Source organism: Amphiprion ocellaris, chromosome 1 (genome assembly GCF_022539595.1).
Source record: "Amphiprion ocellaris isolate individual 3 ecotype Okinawa chromosome 1, ASM2253959v1, whole genome shotgun sequence".
Lineage (NCBI taxonomy): Eukaryota > Metazoa > Chordata > Actinopteri > Pomacentridae > Amphiprion > Amphiprion ocellaris.
Window position 1 is genome coordinate 31,810,632 of NC_072766.1, and position 21,914 is coordinate 31,832,545.

General features: G+C 38.7%; 1 protein-coding gene across 1 annotated transcript in view; it reads left to right on the forward strand.

Annotated features, from left to right (window-relative positions):
• The window catches only part of LOC111563321 (solute carrier organic anion transporter family member 3A1-like), a 32,691-nt gene extending 15,484 nt beyond the window's left edge, over nucleotides 1-17,207 (forward strand). Inside the window, exons 3-10 of the mRNA XM_023262354.3 lie at nucleotides 7,826-7,924; nucleotides 8,096-8,365; nucleotides 8,519-8,683; nucleotides 8,822-9,020; nucleotides 9,187-9,322; nucleotides 9,482-9,654; nucleotides 11,333-11,397; nucleotides 11,644-17,207. Of these exons, the coding sequence (XP_023118122.1) occupies nucleotides 7,826-7,924; nucleotides 8,096-8,365; nucleotides 8,519-8,683; nucleotides 8,822-9,020; nucleotides 9,187-9,322; nucleotides 9,482-9,654; nucleotides 11,333-11,397; nucleotides 11,644-12,020 (1,484 nt within the window). The 3' untranslated portion in view covers nucleotides 12,021-17,207. The remainder of the gene's footprint in view (nucleotides 1-7,825; nucleotides 7,925-8,095; nucleotides 8,366-8,518; nucleotides 8,684-8,821; nucleotides 9,021-9,186; nucleotides 9,323-9,481; nucleotides 9,655-11,332; nucleotides 11,398-11,643) is intronic.
• The last annotated feature ends 4,707 nt before the right edge of the window (nucleotides 17,208-21,914 follow it).

Below are 21,914 nucleotides of genomic sequence, written 5' to 3' on the forward strand. Positions count from 1 at the left end.
GTGTGTTTTCAGTCCAAATGGATGTTTGCACCAGATGCAATGAAATTTTCTCCTGGTGTTCCTGACATACTGTGTTCATGAGAATGCTATAGACATACGATTTTACAAAATAAATAAAAAATGCTGTTCTCGACTTGACTTTGTCAGTATGAGGTACACAAGGGGAAATGGGACTTGTGAAATACGAAACTTTCAAAACTATTTTTGGCACTGTGTCTGTTACGTCCCTGTGAACTAGGAGACGAGGGGAGGAACAAAACATTTATTTAAACACCAGGTGAAAGGAAGAGGAAACTGATTACAAAACAAAATGACTCTTTATGTAGGATTTAGGCATAAATAAATCAACTTGAACAAGCTTCTTAATACAAATGAAGCAGATCGAAAGTTGGCTGAGGCAAGTCACAAAGGCACCAACACCACACAGCTCACAAGACTGCCGATTTGGCCCACTGGCCAGGATGATCAGTGTGGCTTGGCTTTTGGCCTGGCCTTGTTTGTTTTTTGGAATTTTTTATTTATTTATTTTTTTAATTTTCCAATTTAAGAAAACATACACAAACTACAGAATACCCCCCACCCCCCGTACACATGCAAACTAAAAGAGTACCTAACTCAAAACGAGTAGGTAATAGTCAGAGTAATGGAAAAAAAAAATTAAAATAAGAATAAATAAATAAAGAGAACAAAAAGTAAGGCAGTGTAAATAATCCTGGCTTATACAGGTGACTTGTGATGTATCAATTTGATATCGTTTTTATAATAAATCTAACGAAAGTGTCAGTGTAGGTCAAGTAAGGCTGCCAAATCTTCAGAAAGGTGTTTCTCAGAGTATAGGTAATATTTTCGAGTAGGATGCTGCTGTTCATTTCCATTAACCATCTAGCTGTGAAGAGGTGGGAGTTGACTCTGTCAACGCTATACACTTCCTGGCAGTGCAAAAAGCTATTTAAAATAAAATTGGGGGTTCTTAAAATGTGCTTTAAAGGTTGTAAAGTTCCCCAGTAGGCAAATTTGTAGGTCCAATGGGAAGGCAAATCCTGCAAGTTTGTCATAATGTCACTAAAGTAGTGCCAAAAAGTTCTAAGCTTAGTACATGACCAGGAGCAATGCAAAATGAGCCCTCCCCTGTACCACATCTAAAACGTGTCTGATAGCTCAGGTTTGTATTCATGCAGTCTCTGTGGCGTGAAGTAAAGTTATCATGGATCAGTCTGTACCTTCGTTAGTAGTGCCCGACAAACTTTTTTTGACGCAACTCTGACCAAAGCTCTGCTTTAATCGTTAGAACCTCCTTGCTGATTGTAGGTGCACCTGGCCACTCCTGCTGGGCGTTCCTTGAAAAAGAGAAGAAAAAAAACACACAACCTACCTACAACACAGCTGTGTTGATGTAATTATGACATCTTAAGGCTGTAGTGTTTCTGCAATTGTATACGATTGTATAAGATGATTTTAATATTTAAAAAATATTAAAGAAACTAATGGGATTACACAATTGAACATGGACAATTCATTTATATTATTAATAGAATGTATAGTTTCGTTGTATGTTTCTATAGTTTATGTCCAGCAGTGATGTTGTTTACCCACAGGCACTACCCCGTGTGGGGTCAGGCCATGTGGCAGATCTGTATTATATGTATTATATTATAATCTAAAAAAACTAGGAGAAAAGAGTGAAGATATTTTTTAAAACACCAAATAAGTCTGGAGTTCCTCCTAAAATGCCTTTTCTCTTGTCCCACTCCCTTAATGACCGAATTGAATCTCAAATAAAACAAATAAAATTGAATTTAAATCTCCTTTTTTGATATTTTTTTTCATTGATGCTGCTTGTATTTGTGGGAATATTTTTTCAATCACCATAATATTTTAAATAGTAATTATGATGCATGGAACGTGTGTCCCACAACAACCCTGTTAGCATAACTTTTTTAGCAGGTAGGAGAAGAAGAAAACAGTGAATCACATGAAATGCTGGAATTAACATCATCAAACAGTCTTCCAAAAGAATGGGTAGAGCAAAGCTATGTCCTCTCTTCTATTTTTCATATTTTCATAACATTGCCAGCCTTGATTGAATGTCTCATTCTACCTCATGCAGCCCTGTTATGCATATTATCAGGATAAGACAAATTCTTTTTACTGTTTTCTTTACTTTTTTCCATCAGTAAGTTTGTCCTCTTGGTCAGCAGTAACAGCTAGATAAATATCTAGCTTCTACTCCTGAGAAAAAGCTAACATTAGCATGGATTAGCAATCCTGTTACTGTGATTAGAGTAGGATTAGCAACAACAAATAAAACATGGAATAAAAATGGTACCATTGATGTGTAAGCTGAGCCAATCAAGCCTTCGATAGTTTATTACCTATTATTGATGAATATGTAGCAGAAAATTGTAAAAGAGAAGGTTTATTTTAAAAAAAAATTGAAGCCTAAGCGTCCTCCAATTCTGGAATCACCCACATAAAATACTACACTTAGGAAGCTCACGGTGTCGCAGTAAGGAGGAGCTGTCTGTCACATCCTCTGCAAGCTCTCAGCTTAAGTGGAGTGTCTCTACCTGCCATTTCCAAATGTTAGGGTGAGACAGACAAAGACCAAGCTGGCAGAGTTTTACATGGATATCTCGTCTGTAAAGCTCTGAGCCTCCTCACAGTGTCTGAGCTTTAATAAATAATCCTGTGAATTATACATTTCTGTTTGGGTCACCTAGGTTCATGTGGCACAGAGTTACCACACAGACAGCCATGTGTGAAAGGAATAAGGAGTAAGTACTGTGGAGAAAATACATGAACCCTCCATTAGTGTGTTGGCCAGCAGGATTGTAAAACCATGAGCATGTCACCAGCTGCATGCTCCTCTTATGCCCGTGTTCACTGTCACTGCTCAGACATAGCAGGTAGACGTCAATGTCATTTTTTTTTTCATAAAAATATCCATTAATGTTGTCGGTAGAAATATTTTATAGTGCACAACATCTGAAAGGGCTAGTGGTACAGTTCTTTGCATTGTTTTGCCTGAGTTCATTTCTTCGTCTTCTTCTCTGCCACCTAAAAACCTAAGAATGTCATAAAATAAACATGGTTATGAAACTTCTTAAACTATTTTCAATTTGCAAATTCCTTGATGTCTCAAAGTTCAGCAGCACAAGCATCTGTGGAATTCATTTCATGTCTTGTGCAGTTTATAATGAATGAGATGAATCTTGTCTAATGAACACTGCTTTTAAAACATCACCAAAATTAATACACGTTAAGTTCTTACATTCGGCCTCCAGAGGTTTGGAGACTCGATGTAATATGTTAACAATAGACTCATTGTACACATTTCTAAAAATCAAAGCTAAATAATAATTGACATGCTCTCGGTCTGTATCAAGGCTGCATTTATGTATTTTGGCTGAAATTAATGTTATCCGAAGCCCTGGAGTTGCTTTATCGTTTTAAATACAAAAAGAAAGTGAAAAGTTCATCAGGCGCCATCCTGACACACAAACTAGATTACTGCAATTTTGCAGTGCACGCTTATATTGATTACAGTAACAGATGATGCATTAGTACATCACCTACACAGTCTGTAAGAAACATTCTAAATAAATACACACAATACTGTGCACACACATATTTTCATTCTTGATCTCAAATTCAAATGCATGAAAGCGCAAGAACAGCAGCTTCCCTCTGCTGGTCTCATAATTCTGAAGGGCACTGTAGGTAGTACAGTGTGTAAACTACATGGAAGTGAGATATTTCATTGCAAACTAGTGTTGTTTATTTTTCCTAAAACAAATATACTGTAGGTTGTATTAGGATGGCAACATCTTGAAATATTCAAATTATTTCACCTCCTCCCAGTGTTACCAAGTCAAATGTCTGCTGGAGTATTTAAGATGCACAGAGACAGACTTCTCTACTAAATATGTCTTCTCAGGAAGATCACTCTCAAACACCCTAGTTTTATAGTTTGACAGTGTTCGTGTATCGCACTCTGCTGATTGCATGTTCCAAAGCCATCAATCCTGTGATATTTGCAGCTATGCTGTAATTCAACCGAGGTCACGGCGAGCAGCTTCAGTCCTCAGCTACACTGAGGCAGAACTACAATCACTGCAAAGTCAATAAGTCCTGAAAGATTTACATTCTGCCTCTAATGAGCAATGAAAAGTTAAACCAATCCTGTGAAAGTTAATTTATGACAGCATTGAATGAGGCATAGGACATCTTTAAAACGTTGTGCATATCATCATTCCACAAACTATGTCCAGTAGCTGCTGATGTTTGCAAAATGTGGGACATTATGATGCAGCAACTTAAACTTTAAGCAATATTCAAGTTGTTTTTTTCTTTCTTGATTTTACAAAAAAAAAAAAAAACGAGCTGCACAGCACCGTTGTTGTCAGTTTGAGAGATGACAAAATGTTAGTTTTTCTGAAGCTTTGTAAAATAATAGCCTTTAAAACATATCGTTTCAGGCTTTTTCAAGGTACAAAAATTGCATGGGATTTCTTAAAACAGACTTTTTATTATTATATCAAACACATATGCCATATTGGAATTAAGGTTATGTTGTGTGTCTTTTTTGCCATTGAAAAAAACAAAACAAAAATATCTTCTGTTTGGCCAGATCTTACGCAGGCTCCATTATAGAAATTACAATTACACAAATTATTTGAATTTCCCAGACATGTTGTGCACTCTTGCCTTCAGATATGTGAGTAAAGAAAATAGAATATTTGAATACTGCAATAGTATTTGCTAAGCAGGAGAAAATGTTTAGCTGTATGGTTAAAGCCTCAGTACCTCTTGACATAGATTCTTTCACTGCTATGAACCTTCACTGACTGTCTCTGAGGAAAAGGCCTCAGATGTACCAACTGTTGAGTTCAGACAGCAGACTGGCATCAGTCCTGAATGTTTCTCCTGATGGATGTCTAGCAGCTGTTGCTGCAGGATTATGAGCTTTCCGTCCTTTCTCACGGCAGAACAAAGCTCATCACTCATGTCTGTCATCATGCTTATTGCTTGTCGTCATCAGCTGTTTCTCTCTGAAGGCTACTGCAGGCTCTTACCTTTGTCTTGTGTAATGGGACACAGTTAGGCTAGCTGTACCAACACTAAGGGTTTTTGTTTTTTTTTTTTTTATCAGTATTGAGCGATGGTGTACTGCAGGTCAGATTGGCTGGAGCCCAACATTTTCCGCTGGTTCACTGCCATGTTTGTGTGTGTTCGTCAGCCTCACTGTATCACATACATTATGGATTAGTCATCCTGAGTTTGTCTGTGATTTGACCCCAGTGAAAGGCAGAGCCGGATATTGGAGGTTGCTCATTGGTTGGCTGGTGAGTTGGCCCTGTTTCAACCCCAGACTGCCTCTGTCACCTAACTTGAGGCCCGATCGCATTGGTGACTCTGCTGAAATGAACATAGCTGACAGAGACAGGAGGGCTGACTATTGGCTACAGTCCGTTATGTTACAGCATAGTTTTAAAGTCAATACACCAACTGAGCTCTTGGCTCAAAAGCTTGTATTGTATTGCCCCTTGTCAACACGTCTTTGACATCAGCTTGCCACTTTTTTTTTACCACTCCTCCAGGTAAAATTCCTTCATTTGCACCATGTTTGAGGATTTTCTTACATGACCTGTCTGTTTCAAATCTCCCCACAACATTTCAGTGGGATTCAAATCTGGACTTTGCCCAACCCATTCTATAACCCTTAACGTGTTTCTCCTGAGTCATTCCTTGAGGAATTTGCTGTATCCTTAAACTGATTGTCCTGTTGAAAAGTCCATTTCTGGTTCAACTTCAGCTTCTGGACAGATCCCATTATCTTATAACGCTCATTGATATGATGCGGAATTCATAGTTGAATCGATTAGTGCAAGAAGCAGAGTCCCTGAGGCAGTGAAGCTACTCCAAACCACAACATTTCCACCAAACTGCTTCACAGCTGGCTTGAGGTTTTGCTCTTGACAAGCATCAAATGTGTCTTTGATTCATCTGTCCAGACTACATTATTCCAAACGACCTGGTCTTTGCCTCCATGTTCAGTGACAAACTGCAGTTTTGCACTCATGTTGTTTTTTGACAGCCAAGGCATTTTCCAGACACGTCTCCCATGCATTTGTAATCTCTTTGTGATTGTAGACGCAGTAATTTAACAGCTTAAGAGTTACTTGCAAATCCTGTGATGAAATTTTGGGTTTCTTAGAGGCTTAATTTATATTTTTAATTTACGCTCCTGGACTGAATTTGCTGTTTTGGCAAGTACTGGAAAAATTTACTGTTTGAAATCGAAGCCATTTGTAGATGATTTTCCTCACAGTGGAATGATTTATTTCAAATCATTGAGAGATCATTTCTAAATCCTTTGTAGAGTTAAAGGCATCCAATTTTTTGAAGGCTTTAGAGAGCTCTTTACATGACACCACATACTTCAGAACAAAGGCAACATCAGAGGTTTCAGTTAGACAGGTCCCACATGTCACTTCTGATGGAGCTTCGATTTTTTTTTTAAAAAACTATTTTTATCTTATTTTTATTATATTCTATTTTACTTCATTTTATTTTATTTGTTATTTCAGTTGTGTGAAGGGAACTCGCAAAATGAGAATTTCATTACTCAGAGTAACCTCTGCTGTGTACATGACAATAAAGTTCTTGAATCTTGAATCTAATCACTGGCACCAAATCTAGAACCTCTGACTTTACTTTGATGGATTGGAAGGTTTGAAAAACATAATCACTTTAAAAATAATGAAAATGACAAAAACAAACAAACAAAAAAAACTTCAGTGTCTGTTGTTTGACTATGCCACTTTAATCTGTAGGCAATGATTTTGCCCCATTATGCTAAAAAATATGAATATATTGTTTTTGTGCTATAGATATCACTAGAAATCAAAAATACCAGGTTTTTATTGCAGAGATTTTTTTTTTATCTCTACAAATGCATTAATAACATTGCTCTGCCCTCACAAATAACAACTGGTGATAACAACTGCACGAATTATTTAATCACTCACAGAAAAATTCAGTGGTCCTCTCACCCTGTCAGGAGGAATCTGCTCTGGGCTCCATTATTAGCAGCCAGGTTACTGGAGCTCACTCCTGTTGTTTCACTTACCACACACACACACAGACACACCCACACACACACACACACACACACACACACACACACACACACACACACACACACACACACACACACACACACACACACACACACACACACACACAGTCTAATGCTCTGTGGTAGCCTCTCAGCCTCTGGACCAAAGCAGTGTAGCTTAGAGCTGCTGGATCCAGGTCCTCCTCACTGCTCTTACATGAAGAACCCATTTCCAGCTTGATTATTTATGATCCTGCAGGATAATCTAGTCTTAGATCAATTACACTGTGCAACCTATGGGCTGCATATTACAGTGACACTGAATAAATCTGTCTGTGGGAGACATCTGATGAAATTTAAAGTCCCTTGGCATGGATTCAGTGCTTAATCTTTCCTTGAATAGAATGCATTCGGTCCTCAATCATACAGTGGATTTAACAAAGAGAGCACTCTGTGGTAGGATGCTTCATATTTAATAAAACAGTCTCTTAATATACCTTACAGTCCTGATACAAGGCTGCCCTCTTCTGAGAGATGAGGTGTAATGCACTAACTACATCTAACTTATGTGCATTTGTTGATAGAGCTGATTTTAAGACAATAACATTGAACACTGAAGTATCGCTGAGTTTTAGCTGCTGCTGACTGCATCCATTTTACCAAAGTGATATTTTATGTTCTTTGTCCCTTTGTTTTGTCTTTCAGGTATATTATTTTCAACGCTAGTGTTCGGCCCGGCCTGTGGCTTCATTTTAGGTTCTGTGTGTACCAAAGTCTACGTTGATGCAGTCTTCATTGACACTAGTAAGTTGGCAAATTAAGAAAATGAAAAAAAAAAAACATTACAAAAGTAACAATACAAAATGGCCATTATAATTAATATTGTTTCTGTATTTCTAACCATTTGAAGCCTACTAGACTGATGATCAGCAATCCTCCCCTCCTTGAATGACTGTTTTCCTTTCTTTTGTCTAGGTAAGCTGGACATCACCCCAGATGACCCTCGCTGGATCGGGGCGTGGTGGGGCGGCTTCCTCCTCTGCGGTGCCTTACTCTTCCTGTCAGCCCTCTTCATGTTCGGCTTCCCCCAGGCGCTGGATGAGCAGGACATGGACGGTGGAGGGGAGAGTGAGCAGGCCATGCTGCCTTCTTCCCTGACTCTGGAGTACCAGGGCTCCAAACCCAACGGGGCCATTCATGGCTTTGACATAAACAGTGGACTCTCAGTCTGTGAGCATCTGAGAGGTAAGGAAGCGAAGAGAAGAGAAGAGAAGAGAAGAGGTGGTGTAATAAGTGACAAATAAATAAGATTTGTTCAATTAAACATTTAAAAATCCAGTACTTCTGTGCTGTTTCTACTTCTTCTTCCACACGTCTTTTTTTTCTTCATTGTTCTAGTGATCCCTCGAGTAACCAGGCACCTTCTCTCCAACCCGGTGTTTAGCTGCATCACGCTTGCAGCTTGCATGGAGATTGCTGTGGTTGCTGGCTTTGCTGCCTTTCTGGGAAAATACCTGGAGCAGCAGTTCAACCTTACCACCTCCTCAGCCAATCAGCTGCTAGGTAGGTGGGACATTGAGTGGAGTGTTTTACTATCGAATCATCACCAAAGAAGGTTGTCAAAGCTATGCAAACAATATTTCTGCAGTACAGAAACCTCAAAGGAAGCTTGAAATGAACATCCTTGTGTTTCCTCTCCAGGTATGACGGCCATCCCCTGTGCCTGTCTGGGGATCTTCCTCGGAGGACTCCTAGTCAAGAAGCTGAACCTGTCAGCTCTGGGTGCTGTCCGTATGGCCATGCTGGTTAACCTCGTGTCCACTGCCTGCTACGTCTCTTTTCTCTTTTTGGGCTGCGACACTGGACCCGTTGCTGGGGTTACAGTAGCTTATGGGAATGAGTAAGAGTGATAAGCTGCTGATTTGAATGAGTAGCCTTATGTCTGTGTGTCCATACAGGCTCAAAAGTGGAAAAAAAAACGAAATCCTACATGAAAAGTTAACTCTGGTTGTCACACTGTTCATATTCAGTATAATCTCTTACATGACCTCTGACCTTCTCCACAGGACATTGCAGTCCTGGCAGCAACCTGAGTCAGTGTGCATCAGTAACTGTAACTGTTACACTGCATCGGTGAGCCCTGTCTGTGGTTCCAATGGCATCACCTACCTCTCAGCCTGCTTCGCTGGGTGCACCAAACCAGTGAGTGAAAACACTTAGACTAACTGAAAGAAGCTAGATCATATTTAGCCTGGCCACTAAAGGGCTCACAATAAATGACAACATATATGTTCATACATACAGTGCTGTAGTCTTGTATGGATTTTGACTTTCTGATCTATTTCTTGTCTCTTGTGTCAGAACCTGACCAGCTGTGCGTGTATATCCAGCACCAGTGAAGATGCGGTGGCTTTACCAGGAAAGTGTCCCAGTCCAGGCTGTCAGCAGGCCTTCCTCACCTTCCTTTGTGTTATCTGTGTGTGCAGCATGATCGGAGCCATGGCCCAGACACCCTCCGTCATCATCCTCATCAGGTATGAGTGCGGCTGCTGTACATAAACTGCCCACAAGAGGGAGCTGATGATATTTACAGGTGAATGCTGAGTGGCTTCAGCTGTCTAACACAAAGTAAAATGATTTATCATGGTGTCAGTGATAAAGAGAGGTACTGACATAGTGAAACATTTTGTTATAGATAAAGATACAGAACAAATCATTGGAAAGATGTACAAGGATATGACTTCTTGTAGTTCTACAATAGTTGTGGTACTCATTGCAACGGTATTCAGAACCTAATAAAAATCAGAATTTTTTTTTTTGCTTTCTGTTGATGAAAGCTATTTTCACACCATGCAGTACACAAAGAAGAAAAGGAGCAGCTCACTGTGGGAACAAACTGGTGCATCTCTACGTATTTTCAGTTTTAACAGAGACATTTTGTGAGGTGTTTGTGAAGTTTAATATTCAATGAGTCAAAAGTCAGAGTGATGGATGACTGGCATTATCCATGTTAAATCAGTATCTGAGTATTAAGTGGGTAAATATACTGATTTTTGTGTGTACTGACTGACTGTTAATGACAGTTTGTATTAGATAGTCTGGAAGTAGTTTGCAGAATGAATTTGGGAAAAGCAGCCTATTTTTCCCAGATATGCTCATCCTTTTTCCATATATATTTCATTGTGGAAGAATAGTGCCCAGTCCAAAAATATGCTCAGGTTAATTGGTGATTCTAAATCCCCCTTCCGCCCCCTTCTGACCCTAATGAGGAGCGGTGTATTTTTAATGCATACTGAGCGTTTTGAGTAACTGTTTTTTGTCAGTTATTCAGTCTGAACACACACTACTACTGGACAGTTGCCAGAAAAACGCATTGGTTTAACTATGACCAACTGTTCTTACCACAGCTGAGGGGTCAGTGGGCATCATACCAATTATTTTACTTTACATTCAAATGAAAAGGCTTAGATATGAAAGCAAAACTGTTGATTTGTTTGCAACTTGGCTGATTGTGAACTTCACTGAAGCAGTGTTGCCATGTTCTTAGACCTGAGCTCGGTATGGAAAATGTTATTTTATTTTAGGCTGTAATAAATCTGAGTTAAAGCTGCAGTTGGCAAAAATCTGGAGAAAACTCCCACCAGAACCTGAAAGTATAGAGCAGCTCTTCTCCACTTTCTCCTGTTGTAAATTCCTCCCACTAGACAAGCACAGACGTACAAGGACAGTCAACATTCACTTGTGGTTTTCGCAGGACTTGACCCGTGCTGTCCTCCATGTAACCCATAGCACCACCACATTCTGTCCCCACTGTGGACTGTAGACATTTCTAGTATCTCTTCTGGTCCGGGTGAAAAGTCCTGTGATTGGCTAAAATCTACTGTCACAGGCTAACCTTTCTAAATCCTGAAAATGGTGCAAGGAAGAGTTGTAGAAGTTAGTTTTCTCTTAGACCACTTGTATGTATAGAATTTTTGCCTACTGATGCCAATATAAAATACCGTGTAGCACAGCTGTAAACACAGCTTCAAGGCTTTCAGTTCACATGATCCCAGTTTCCAAAAACAAAAGAAAGCAAAAAAAACCAAAAACAAAAATAAAAACCCATTCCAAGTTCTGTTTGGGCCTTGCTTGTCCTATTCAGCCACAGGTAGTCACTGTATTCACATTATTGGTATACATGGTTCATCATATCTGTTTCTTTATTTTCAGAACTGTAAGTCCGGAGCTTAAATCGTACGCCCTTGGAGTTCTTTTCCTGCTTCTAAGACTGATAGGTAACTTAATTTCATTTACATTGATTTACTTTACTTCTGGTTTCAATTTATATACACACACTTTTTATCGGTACACATTCTGCAGTTCTGTTGTGTTGGTGCCACCAGCTGCTGCTCTGTATTTTTACAATTTTTCACCTTGTTTGGAATGAATTAGTATGTCTGCCCAGATGCAACGGGAACTCAAACTGATGTTCTTTTTCACCTTTTGACCTGCTGTCTGTCCATTATCTGCTCCGACTGCAGGTTTCATCCCTCCCCCTCTGATCTTTGGCATGGGCATCGACTCCACCTGTCTGTTCTGGAGCTCCGTCTGTGGAGAGAAGGGAGCCTGCATGCTCTACGACAACGTGGCCTACAGGCATCTGTATGTCAGCATCGCCATTGTTCTCAAGTCCTCAGCGTTCGTCCTTTACACCACCACGTGGCAGTGTCTGAGAAAGAACTACAGAAAATACATCAAGAACAGCGAGGGGTACCTCACACCCACCGAACTCTTTGCCTCTAACGTGACTCTGGATAATTTGGGAAAGGAGATCACCCAGAACCCAGCCAACAGGACAAAGTTCATATACAACCTGGAGGACCATGAGATGTGCGACAACATGGAGTCTGTTTTATAGTGGTGATCTGCACTGGAAGCAGACTGGAGCTACTGATGTGTAATTGAGCTGATGTGAGATGTTTCTTTGGTTTTAGAGGAATGTCCTCAGTAAGGGTCTTCTTCTCATCTGGAAAATCACACATAGTGAAAAAAATTGAAGCGCTCATTCCCAAAATCTATATCCACATTTCTGTCAGCTCAAATCATAAGCTGGCCTATAAACATTAGTTTTTTGTTTTTTTTTTAGTTATTCTGATTATGTTTTTAACCCTTATTTGACAGCAGAGTTAAGACTGACAGCAATGAGGAACGAAGGGAAAATCATATGCAAGAATTCCACCCACCAAAAGATTTATCATATTTTAAAAATTTAGTTAAATAAATAGTCACATTAGGTTTAAATTTACTCTAATGGGTGAACTTTATCAGGCAGGTTGTTTTCTTTTGTATTTCTCTGGTCCAGTTATCAGAAAATGCAAAAAGGATGACAGTCAACACAGTGATTTATTTTGAAATGATTAATTTCTTAGCTTATGGTTTGAGCACGTTTCTATACAGCTGTAGTTTACCAAACTGGACTGTTCTTATAACCACCAACCCTACAGAAAGTTTTTAAACACACTAATGTGTTAATAACCCCCTTAACTTTCACTCACTTTTCTTTCAACTCAAAAGTAATTAATTACTAAACAATTATGAAATAATTACATGGTTCTTTAACCTAATTCCTGTGACTCAAACCCATATACAATAAGCTGTGGAAAATGAATGAAATGACGTGGTTTTATGAAATTATATTGGCAAGTTAATTGTTTGGTATCTTATAAAATTGGTCTCGAAGTGAAGTTTACAGCTATATTTTAGTTTTTTTTCTATTCTCTTTTATTTATTTATTTATTTATTTTTGTGTCACCAGCCATTTCTAAAAGTAGAGGTTAGCGGTGGAGTATCTCATTTTTGGAACCAAAGTCTTCAGTTTGAGGCGATGTGAAAAATGTTTAACATATTCTTCAGAAAAGTAAGGAACAAATTCAAACAAACAAAATAGCTTTCAGTGTAAATGGCAGCTCTTCTTCTAGAGAGTGTTTTAGGACATTGTCAGAAGTAGAGGACTGTTGAGCCAATAAGGAATAATTATCCCTTTACTGAGTGATAGTGTGGAGTTTTGCTATAAATGCTGGACAAAATTATAAGAACAAATTTCCATTTCAGAGCAACAGAACAGGTCACTGTTTTTTACTTTACATGTGGAAATTAGGCGCAACATCCAAGATGTGATTAAAATGTAAACTTCAATCTTCATAATAATCTTACTGAAAGCAACCGACCCTGAGTTGGGTGGTGTATTCATGTATACTTGAAAAAGACAGTTGCTGAACCTGTGACATTTCGGGTACATGACTGTCTCTCTAACCACTGATTTGACCAAATCACCGCTATAATTCTGTAGACAACACTCATGTCAATGGCAAATAGATAAAGTTTGTCTTAGTGGTGTAATTCAACTCTTGGGGACGCCGCCTGCAGCAGTGATGCATGGAATACAAAGCAACATGATAAATAACAAGCAGGGGACAATGCAAATAGGACTCTCCAGGGTACATGTATGCATTAGGGCCAAAGCAGGTGGAGGCTGTGGGTGAGGAAGCCTTCTCCAACAGCACCAGTATCAGCTGCAGAGCTCACATTATGAACCTGCAGACTGAGAGTATGAAGGAATTAGAACACCAAGTCAATGCAATGAGGCCTATTGCGGTGGGCTAGCTGTCAGCAGACACAGCATAGCATGACGCACAGTATCCAGCCAGAATTAGTTAATTTAAAAGCATGCTGGCAATGCATGCGTATAAAATAAAAAGATATATTCAGTATGATGTCACTAAGTTGCACAGATTCTGTGGTTTGCTGGCCATACTAATGGTTAAAGACACTTTTAACTGGAGTGGCCTCCAAATTCTATTTTTGTCCATGGAAGAGCTTTATAATGCATACTGCATTGTGATGTTGACATTTTTTTTAAATCAAACCTCAGCTGACTCATAATCACTCACACTGAAGTGATTGTCTAAATACAGATTTTTTTTTGTTTTGTTAAGGAATTCTATGGGATTCTGATTCTGACATATCCAGTTTATATACAGAATAGAGTGTTTTCCTGGCTTACTCTGTAAGTATCTGCAGATATGATTTATATCTGACATGATTTCATTTATAGATTTATATGTTTTGCATCAAAATTGTGGAAATTTGCCTATTCCCTTGATCATTGTCATTTATTCCATTTCTAAAATGTATAATCCCTTTGAGGTTTGGAGGTGGTAGTGAAAGGAGTAGTCCAACGTTATTTTGGGAAATAAGTTTATTCACTTTCTTGCCAATAGTTAGACAAGAAGATCAGACAGCTTTAAACTGCAGGAACTCAGGGCAGGCATGCAGGAACAGCCCCATAATCAGCCCTTTTAGCCTTTCTGTTTCCATTGCAGTGTATAATCCGACAGCTACGACTGCGACATTAACTTTGAGTGTGCTGAAACCACGACGAGCTGTAGCTATATGAGCACAGAGGAAAATTAACAGTTCTATGTTAGTCCATATGGTAAATTTTATTCTGAAGACGCCGATGGTCAGGGGAAAATGCTGTGACTTGATGAAGACAGTAGGATAGAAGGTAGAAAAATGGCAAGTGTTGTCCTTTTTAGTTAAGTTTAACCAATCACCGTTTTTCTTCTCTGAATTCTCCCAATCTCAGCTCAGAAGCACCTACCCAAAAGCCAGCAGCCTTTTAGCTTAGCTTAGCTTAGCAGAAAGACAGGGAAACATTTTTAAAAATCTACAGATCAACACCTCTAATTCTCATTTATTAGCATACTGTATCTTATTTGTTTACTTCATACAAAAACTAAAACAGAAATAACACATTTTACCTTTGAGGGGTTGCTTTTCTACTTCTGAAAGTCACACATGTAAATCCCAAACTGAATCTTGTCTGTTTGACTGTTTGGTTTTTGCATTAATGAAACAAACATGAGGTGTTTTTGGGCTAACTTTACAGATGCTAATAGGTTTATTTTGTTTCCTAAGGCAAAAAAGAAAATATGCACCTTTCCCAAAATAACAAACTGTTCCTTTAAGCTACCGGTAGCCATCTGTTATACTTTTAAAAGTTCCACAATTTGTTTTCAGTTTGTACCACTACTTGTGTTTCAAGAGCCATGCTTTGTTGTTTATATTTTGGATCATAAAAAGTATTTAGTTTATCATTTCAATGAACAGTAGTATACCTTTTAAAATCTACATTGATGCTGCTTTAAGATTAGAAACAATAAAGAGGATATTATATAAAGTAGAGAAAACAAACAAAAGTTAGAAATGTGTGAGATCCACCTTCAATGGACCTACATTTACATAGAGCCATGTCAGACCAGACCAGATCAGACTCATGTCTGCTTGGCTTTATAGTCTTGAGTGAGAGTATGAATACAGTAAAATTCTTAGCAGCATTTAAATCCTTAAAATGGAAGAATTTTGGGATAATTTAAATAGTGCCCAAAGCAGTTTCTATGCTCAAAATGTGACTGTAAGTGTTGGAAAGATTGGCTCCCTGCAGGATATTTGGGACAGCTGGACCTAATGCTGACAAGTACGAACTATTAGCAAGGAAGCTTCCGGGTTTCTAACAGGGAGGATACGTAACATTAGCAGCTAGCCACCATCTCCTCCTCAGCAACTCCAACCAGGTGGCACTGTCTTTGATATCTGTAACATCCAGTGTGTCATAGTGCTGACTCCTCTGTACATAATAGTGCCATACAAGTGCCAAAGTGACACCATAGAAGTGTTCTGTAACACCCCGCTGACAACTTTGTCTCAACATGCTGGAGCTCCGAGCAGATCCTCCAGCTGTATGTAGCCTTTCTGTGATATCCCTCAACTTACATTCACCATATCATACAAAAGTGTCCCAAAAACATGTTGCCTATAAAATAATGTATATTGGTCTAGAAAAAAGTATTATTTAGGATGTAATAACTGTTAATATGTAGGACTTTTCTACTAGTGAAGGTATTGTCTAATTTAGATTAATCTCTTTCCATCAGTGGCAAAGCTGGTAACTGTTTGTTGCTTTGGTCCAAATGAAAACAATACTTTGCTTGAAATACATGGCACCAATGTTGAGCTACAGCCTGACATTGTACAATAGATAAGGTTGACTGTAGAAATCAGCCAAACTTCACCGATAACAGTCCCGCAACTGTGCCTGGATGTAAAGCTCTACCTTGAGACTTTCTGATGGGAGCCCATGTTGTGCCATATCAACCTGTGCACTGTAACATTCAACACTAGCGAAGAAGAAGCCAACATATTCTAGATCTGTCCAATGAGCTGGCAAGTGTGACAGCACTTGCTTGATGCTGTATTCACCTGTGGCAACAGGACTGTTTCTTTTGGCACCTAAATGTGCTTGAGATGTTTTGCCTTGTGATGAGAAAATAACTTTAGAGCAGAAATGTTTTTTACATCCTATTTTTCTCATTCTTCTCTTTTGATGGCCTTGCCTTGTGGTAACAGCAGGTTGACTTTTATAGCAGATCTTTAGTGACTTGAGTATTGGCATATGAAGAGTTTACTGCCAAAATATGACACTTGTGGGAAAAAAAAAACATTACTAGCTAAACTGTTTCGAGAGACATTTTGCCAATATAAACAGATTTCCTGTAAATAAGGCCACAATTAGTTTGATCTTTCTGTTGCTATTAATCATTTCTTACAAACAGTTTTTGTAAATGATGGATGTTATTTTGGAAGGAAACTCTTCATATGCAGATAGATAATCCTTTGGTTTGGTTTTAGGCAGCATGTTGCTTTTTATTTGAGTGAAACCTCGTGCTAACAATGTTAGTGATGGTTTTAGAGTGGTGTGCTTACATTGTGGGTGGTATTCAATGTGTGAGTTTCAAGGCTCTTTGCCGGGGACCTTTGAAATTAAAAGGGCATTGAAACAAGAAAATATCGCCTATATTTTCAAAGCATCACTAAAGATTTTTAGATATGCTCTGTTGCTTCTTTGGATTTGTTTTCCTTTTTCCTTTAAATGACATGAATTTATATTAAAAGCTTTATGTTCTGTATATTTCTTGGAGAAGATTACATGATTGTATGTTTATTGTAAATACATTAAATATACTATTTTTGTTTTTAAACATGACCTTTTCTATCTGATAATTATAAGCAGGCATTGATTTCAGGAAGGATACACAGGATACACCAATGTAATATTTAGAAGCACAGAACCTCCATAACATTTACTCAATGTGCCTGAATTTTGCCTTTTTCCTTTACATAAATAAAGACATTCCACCTAAATTGATGTAAAATGGCACAAACTGGTGCATAAAATCACCAAATTGCAGAAATTAAGTGTTAAAATTTCCAGACCCCTGTTAATGTCCAAATGATATCCATGTCCATGATTATTGTGATAGTTATGATGACTTCCTGGTTTACAGAATCTCATTTACATAGTGAGATGTTTGTCACACCACTGCCACATCAGTTGACACATTCATTATGCCATAATCACATTAGTTTCAATTTCATCTACTAAACACCTGCACTGTTAATCCAGCCAGACATGTTAACGAGTAGAATCAGTGTGATGGTCCAGGACCCAATGACAGGACAACAGAGACCTGGAGAATATGAAAAAGTCCAAAATATAACTCTTTATTAGAGAGAAACTAGTCACATGTGCTGTAAGCCAATGACGTGAACAAATCTAACAAGGAGAAGGCAAAGGCAAAAACCCAGAGACAAAAATGGTCAACAAAAGGAAACTAACTACACAGTGGAACAAACTAGGAACAGGAATACAAAGTCGGAACAAAGACGACTAGAAAACTTGACCACTGTAAGCACAAAGACAATCTGGCAAAGCACAAAGCGATACAGATACTGATCAGCCACAACATTCTGACAGGTGAAGTGAATAACAGTGATTAAATTGTCACAGTGTCACCTGTCAAGGAATAAGAAATATCAGGCAGCAAGTAAACAGACAGTGCTTGAAGTTGATGTGTTGAAAGGGCCAGGCTATGATGGCTAGATGACTGGATCAGAGCATCTCAAAAATTTCAGGTCTTATTGGTTGCTTCCTGTAAGCACTGGTTAGTACCTACCAAAAGTGGTTCAGGAAAGGACAAACTGTGAACCGGAAACAGGGTCATGGATGCCAAAGGCTCAGTGATGCACCTAGCAAATAAAAGCTGGCTCTTGTGGTCTAACCCTAACCCTAACACCGTGTGGAGGTGTAGCTGCTGACCAGATGTGCTGTTGCTAACCCCTGTCCATTGTTTGAAGCACCAACAGTGGGCATTTGTTTATAACTAAACTAAGCGAACCAATTCCAGCTCTACTGCAGTTAATAAGAATTTGTGGTGATATTTTAGGCAATGCGGTAAACAAAACTGGCAATACTACTTAATGAAAAGGAAGGAAGCCCAGCTTCCGAGGTTCTCCGATTTAATGTGGTAGAGGAATTTGCGTACTTGGAGATACAAATTGTTAAAAAGATAGATGCTGTTAATGCTAATTATGGATCACTAATGAAAGAAATTGCAGATTCAGTTGATCAATGGATGTCTCTACCTGTTTCAGTAACAGGTGGAATTAATATTTTTAAAATGAATGTTTTACCAAAAGCTACTTTTCAAAACTTTCTGCTTCCAACACCACATTTATTTCTGAAACTTAAAAAACTAGTTGTTGGATTCATTTGGAACAGTTTGTCTACGTTTATCTGTTTGCCATTTGATCGTGAAGGGTTATGTCCAATGTAAAAATGTTAGCTGTTATGACGCCATGTGCGTGTTTCTAATTCAGTTCTCGTTCGCTTTCCTAGCTTGGTGGTACGAAGTCCTGGTTGGTTTCCTGCCTTGTAAAAATAATCTGCTTTCGTAAGATTAAGTCTGTCCAGTTTGTGTTGCTCTTTGTAATTCTGTCAGTTCATGCATAGTTTACCCTCCGTCTTGTAGTTGTCTCCCTTGGGAGTAGTCTGATTTTCACCTCTTATGTCAATTCCCCTTTACCATTTACTTGCTGTGTAATTTATTGTAAATTTTAATTATTCTGTATTCTGGCCTGCTGTGCTTCTGCTATTCTGTGTTGGAGTCTCTGACTCACTCTGTGACACAACCCAATAATTAGATATATGATTAAAATCTAGTATGATGTAAGAAAATGTTTAAAAGAATCAGATTCCTTGTCACAATACAGTCCAATATGGGGCAAACCGTTCTTCTCATCAGGAAGAGCTGATGGTGCATTTAAAATCTGGGCCTCTAAAAGACTGTGTTCTGAACAAGTGAATTCATAAGTTTAATCTGAACACTTTCTTTTCTAATTCTTACAACTTAGAAACTTTTGTAAAAGCAAGACAATATACTTATAAACCCCTACAGTCAGTTGTTGAAACACTGACAACAAAGGACAGTTTAAATAGGGCATCATGTCTGAATTCTATAATGTGCTTACGTCTTCCTCATCTGAGAGTTGCATGCTTGGAAGGAAGATCTGGAAACTGAAATTTCAGCAGAGGAGTGGAAATCCGCCTGTGCTGAACCCATACTCATTATAACTGATTAATGCAAACATGTGTAACTCCTGCAAAACTAAATCAGTTCAATAAAACTATACCAGACATGCACTAAATGCAGAGGTTAAAGGAACACTTATCAAGTTCATCATGTTAGTTCGTTAGCATGCTAGCACGCCAACATTTGCAGCAGACACAAAGTACAGCTGAGACTTAATGTGATGTCTTGAGTTTTGCAAGCATCTGGTCATTAACCAGCATAAACAGATGAAAAAAAAGTCATTGCCATCCAGATAATTGTTTTGAGGTGTTCCACTCTGGACAAGAGTGGTAGATCAGCAAGTTCGCTGGACCGCAGAAATACTGCCATGGCTCTTGTCATAAAACAAAAAATAAAACAAACACTTTATTGAATTGTTGATAAAATCATTTCATTGCAATAGGGAGAGAGAGAGAGATTTGTCCAGCACCTCTCCCTCTCTCTTTCCCAGAGAAGAACCAAAATAACAACCTATTTATAACATGATACAGAGCACAAAACTCTTTTCCTATTGGCTTGTCATATTTAGTTTCTGCAAGTTTAAACCTACAAAATTTTTTAAAGAAACTCCTAAGTCCTAGATTCCTTACAGAAAAAAGTCACCTCTTCATAGACGTGAGAAGGCATAGTGAAACACTGTTCAGCATAACCAGGACACATAGAAGCATTCTGTTTTTCCTGAAAATAAATAAACATGTAAGTAACTGATCACTATTGAATGCTAAAAATATAAATAAATGATAATCTAAGAGCTTACAGTTGATTTTACTTTCACAAGGTTCAAAGTTAGGGTTAGGCACTGTGGCTAAAACCATGCAAACACAACAGCAAATTATTAACATTTAGTCAGGCTGATGACTGTGTATCCCTGCATGAGTTTCTTCTACTTTATCACTTAATCCTACCTTGGGAAAAGGGGAACCAAAGGGGTCACACAACAAATATAATCAATTGTGAGATGATTTATAAGACAGGAAAGATTTTATCAAATATTTTTGTATTAAATATCAAGAAACACAATAAAATTTTATTTTCTCAGGATTCAATTTTATTTATATAGAGCCAATTCATAAGTTATCTCAGAGCACTTGACATAGGAAGGTAAAGAACTTGTAATAATGTAGAGTGAAGCCAAACAAATTCAAGAATTCCATTTGAGCAAGCAGTAGGCGACGCTAGGATGAAAATAACTGTCTTTTAACAGAAAGAAAAATGATCTGGAAAAAAGACCTAAATGAAATAATAATACACATGCAGTTTACACCCTGTGATGAGAAGTCATGAGTAGCAATTTGTCTATAAGCATCACTGTCTCAAAGGTTGGGAGACACTGCACTAGATGATGATACAGAATATAAAATATGTCCCATTTATTCACTCGTCATGTACAGATAATATGATATAGTTTGCTATATGACATGCACAGCTTTGCTTGTCATAGGGCTATTCACTTGGTCCATGCTCGGTCAAACAGGGTGAAAGACTACATTTTCTTTTCCCATCTAAATGCGCTGACAGAAGAAGATAAATCCTGACATCAGTTTAATCGAAATGTGCTTGTGCTTTGGCATGATCTAATTTTCTGTCATCTAAGCCCCCTGGTTATCCATGGGCCTCCCTGCCGCGCTACAACAGCCAGTGGAGATAATAGCCGGGGTTGTGGGTTGACCGGTGAATCATCTTGTACTGCTGCTTTGAGGGAGCGATGTACGTGTTCAGGGCCAGGTTGCAGCGTTGCTTTTATGCGTGAGCCTGGCTTAGATCTCTCCTGTTTCTCGAGTGCAGACGGGGTCTTGCCGGGGCCATGGTGCAGTGAAATGGAAAGCATGCCATTCCCTGTTCCGCTTGATGCCGAGTGACTGTGAGAGGTTGTGTCATGTTCCTTGGCTATTGACTCAATGACTTGGGACTTCACGACAAAAGCCTGAACCCGTGCAGGCTCTCTGCGTGCTGACAGAGAAATGTGTCTTCCACTTGTCTTCACATTGACCCGAGGACTCTGCTGGACTGACATGTCCACATCCCCAAAGTCTCACCTTCTGAACCCAGAAATAACCTTTCCACAACCTCGCCTGTCTCTCATGCTCTGTTAGCCTTCGGTCTGGCTGCCACTGAAAAATTCACTGAACTTGTGTTTTCTTTCTGATATAGCTATGATTACCTGTTTGTGGCAGTCAACCTATGCAGCTTCCGCTACATGGATGACATGGCTGAGAATTCAGCCTTACATGAAGCATATAATTCACTGTCACTATGAGTTGAAAAGTCAAGGCACAGAGTAA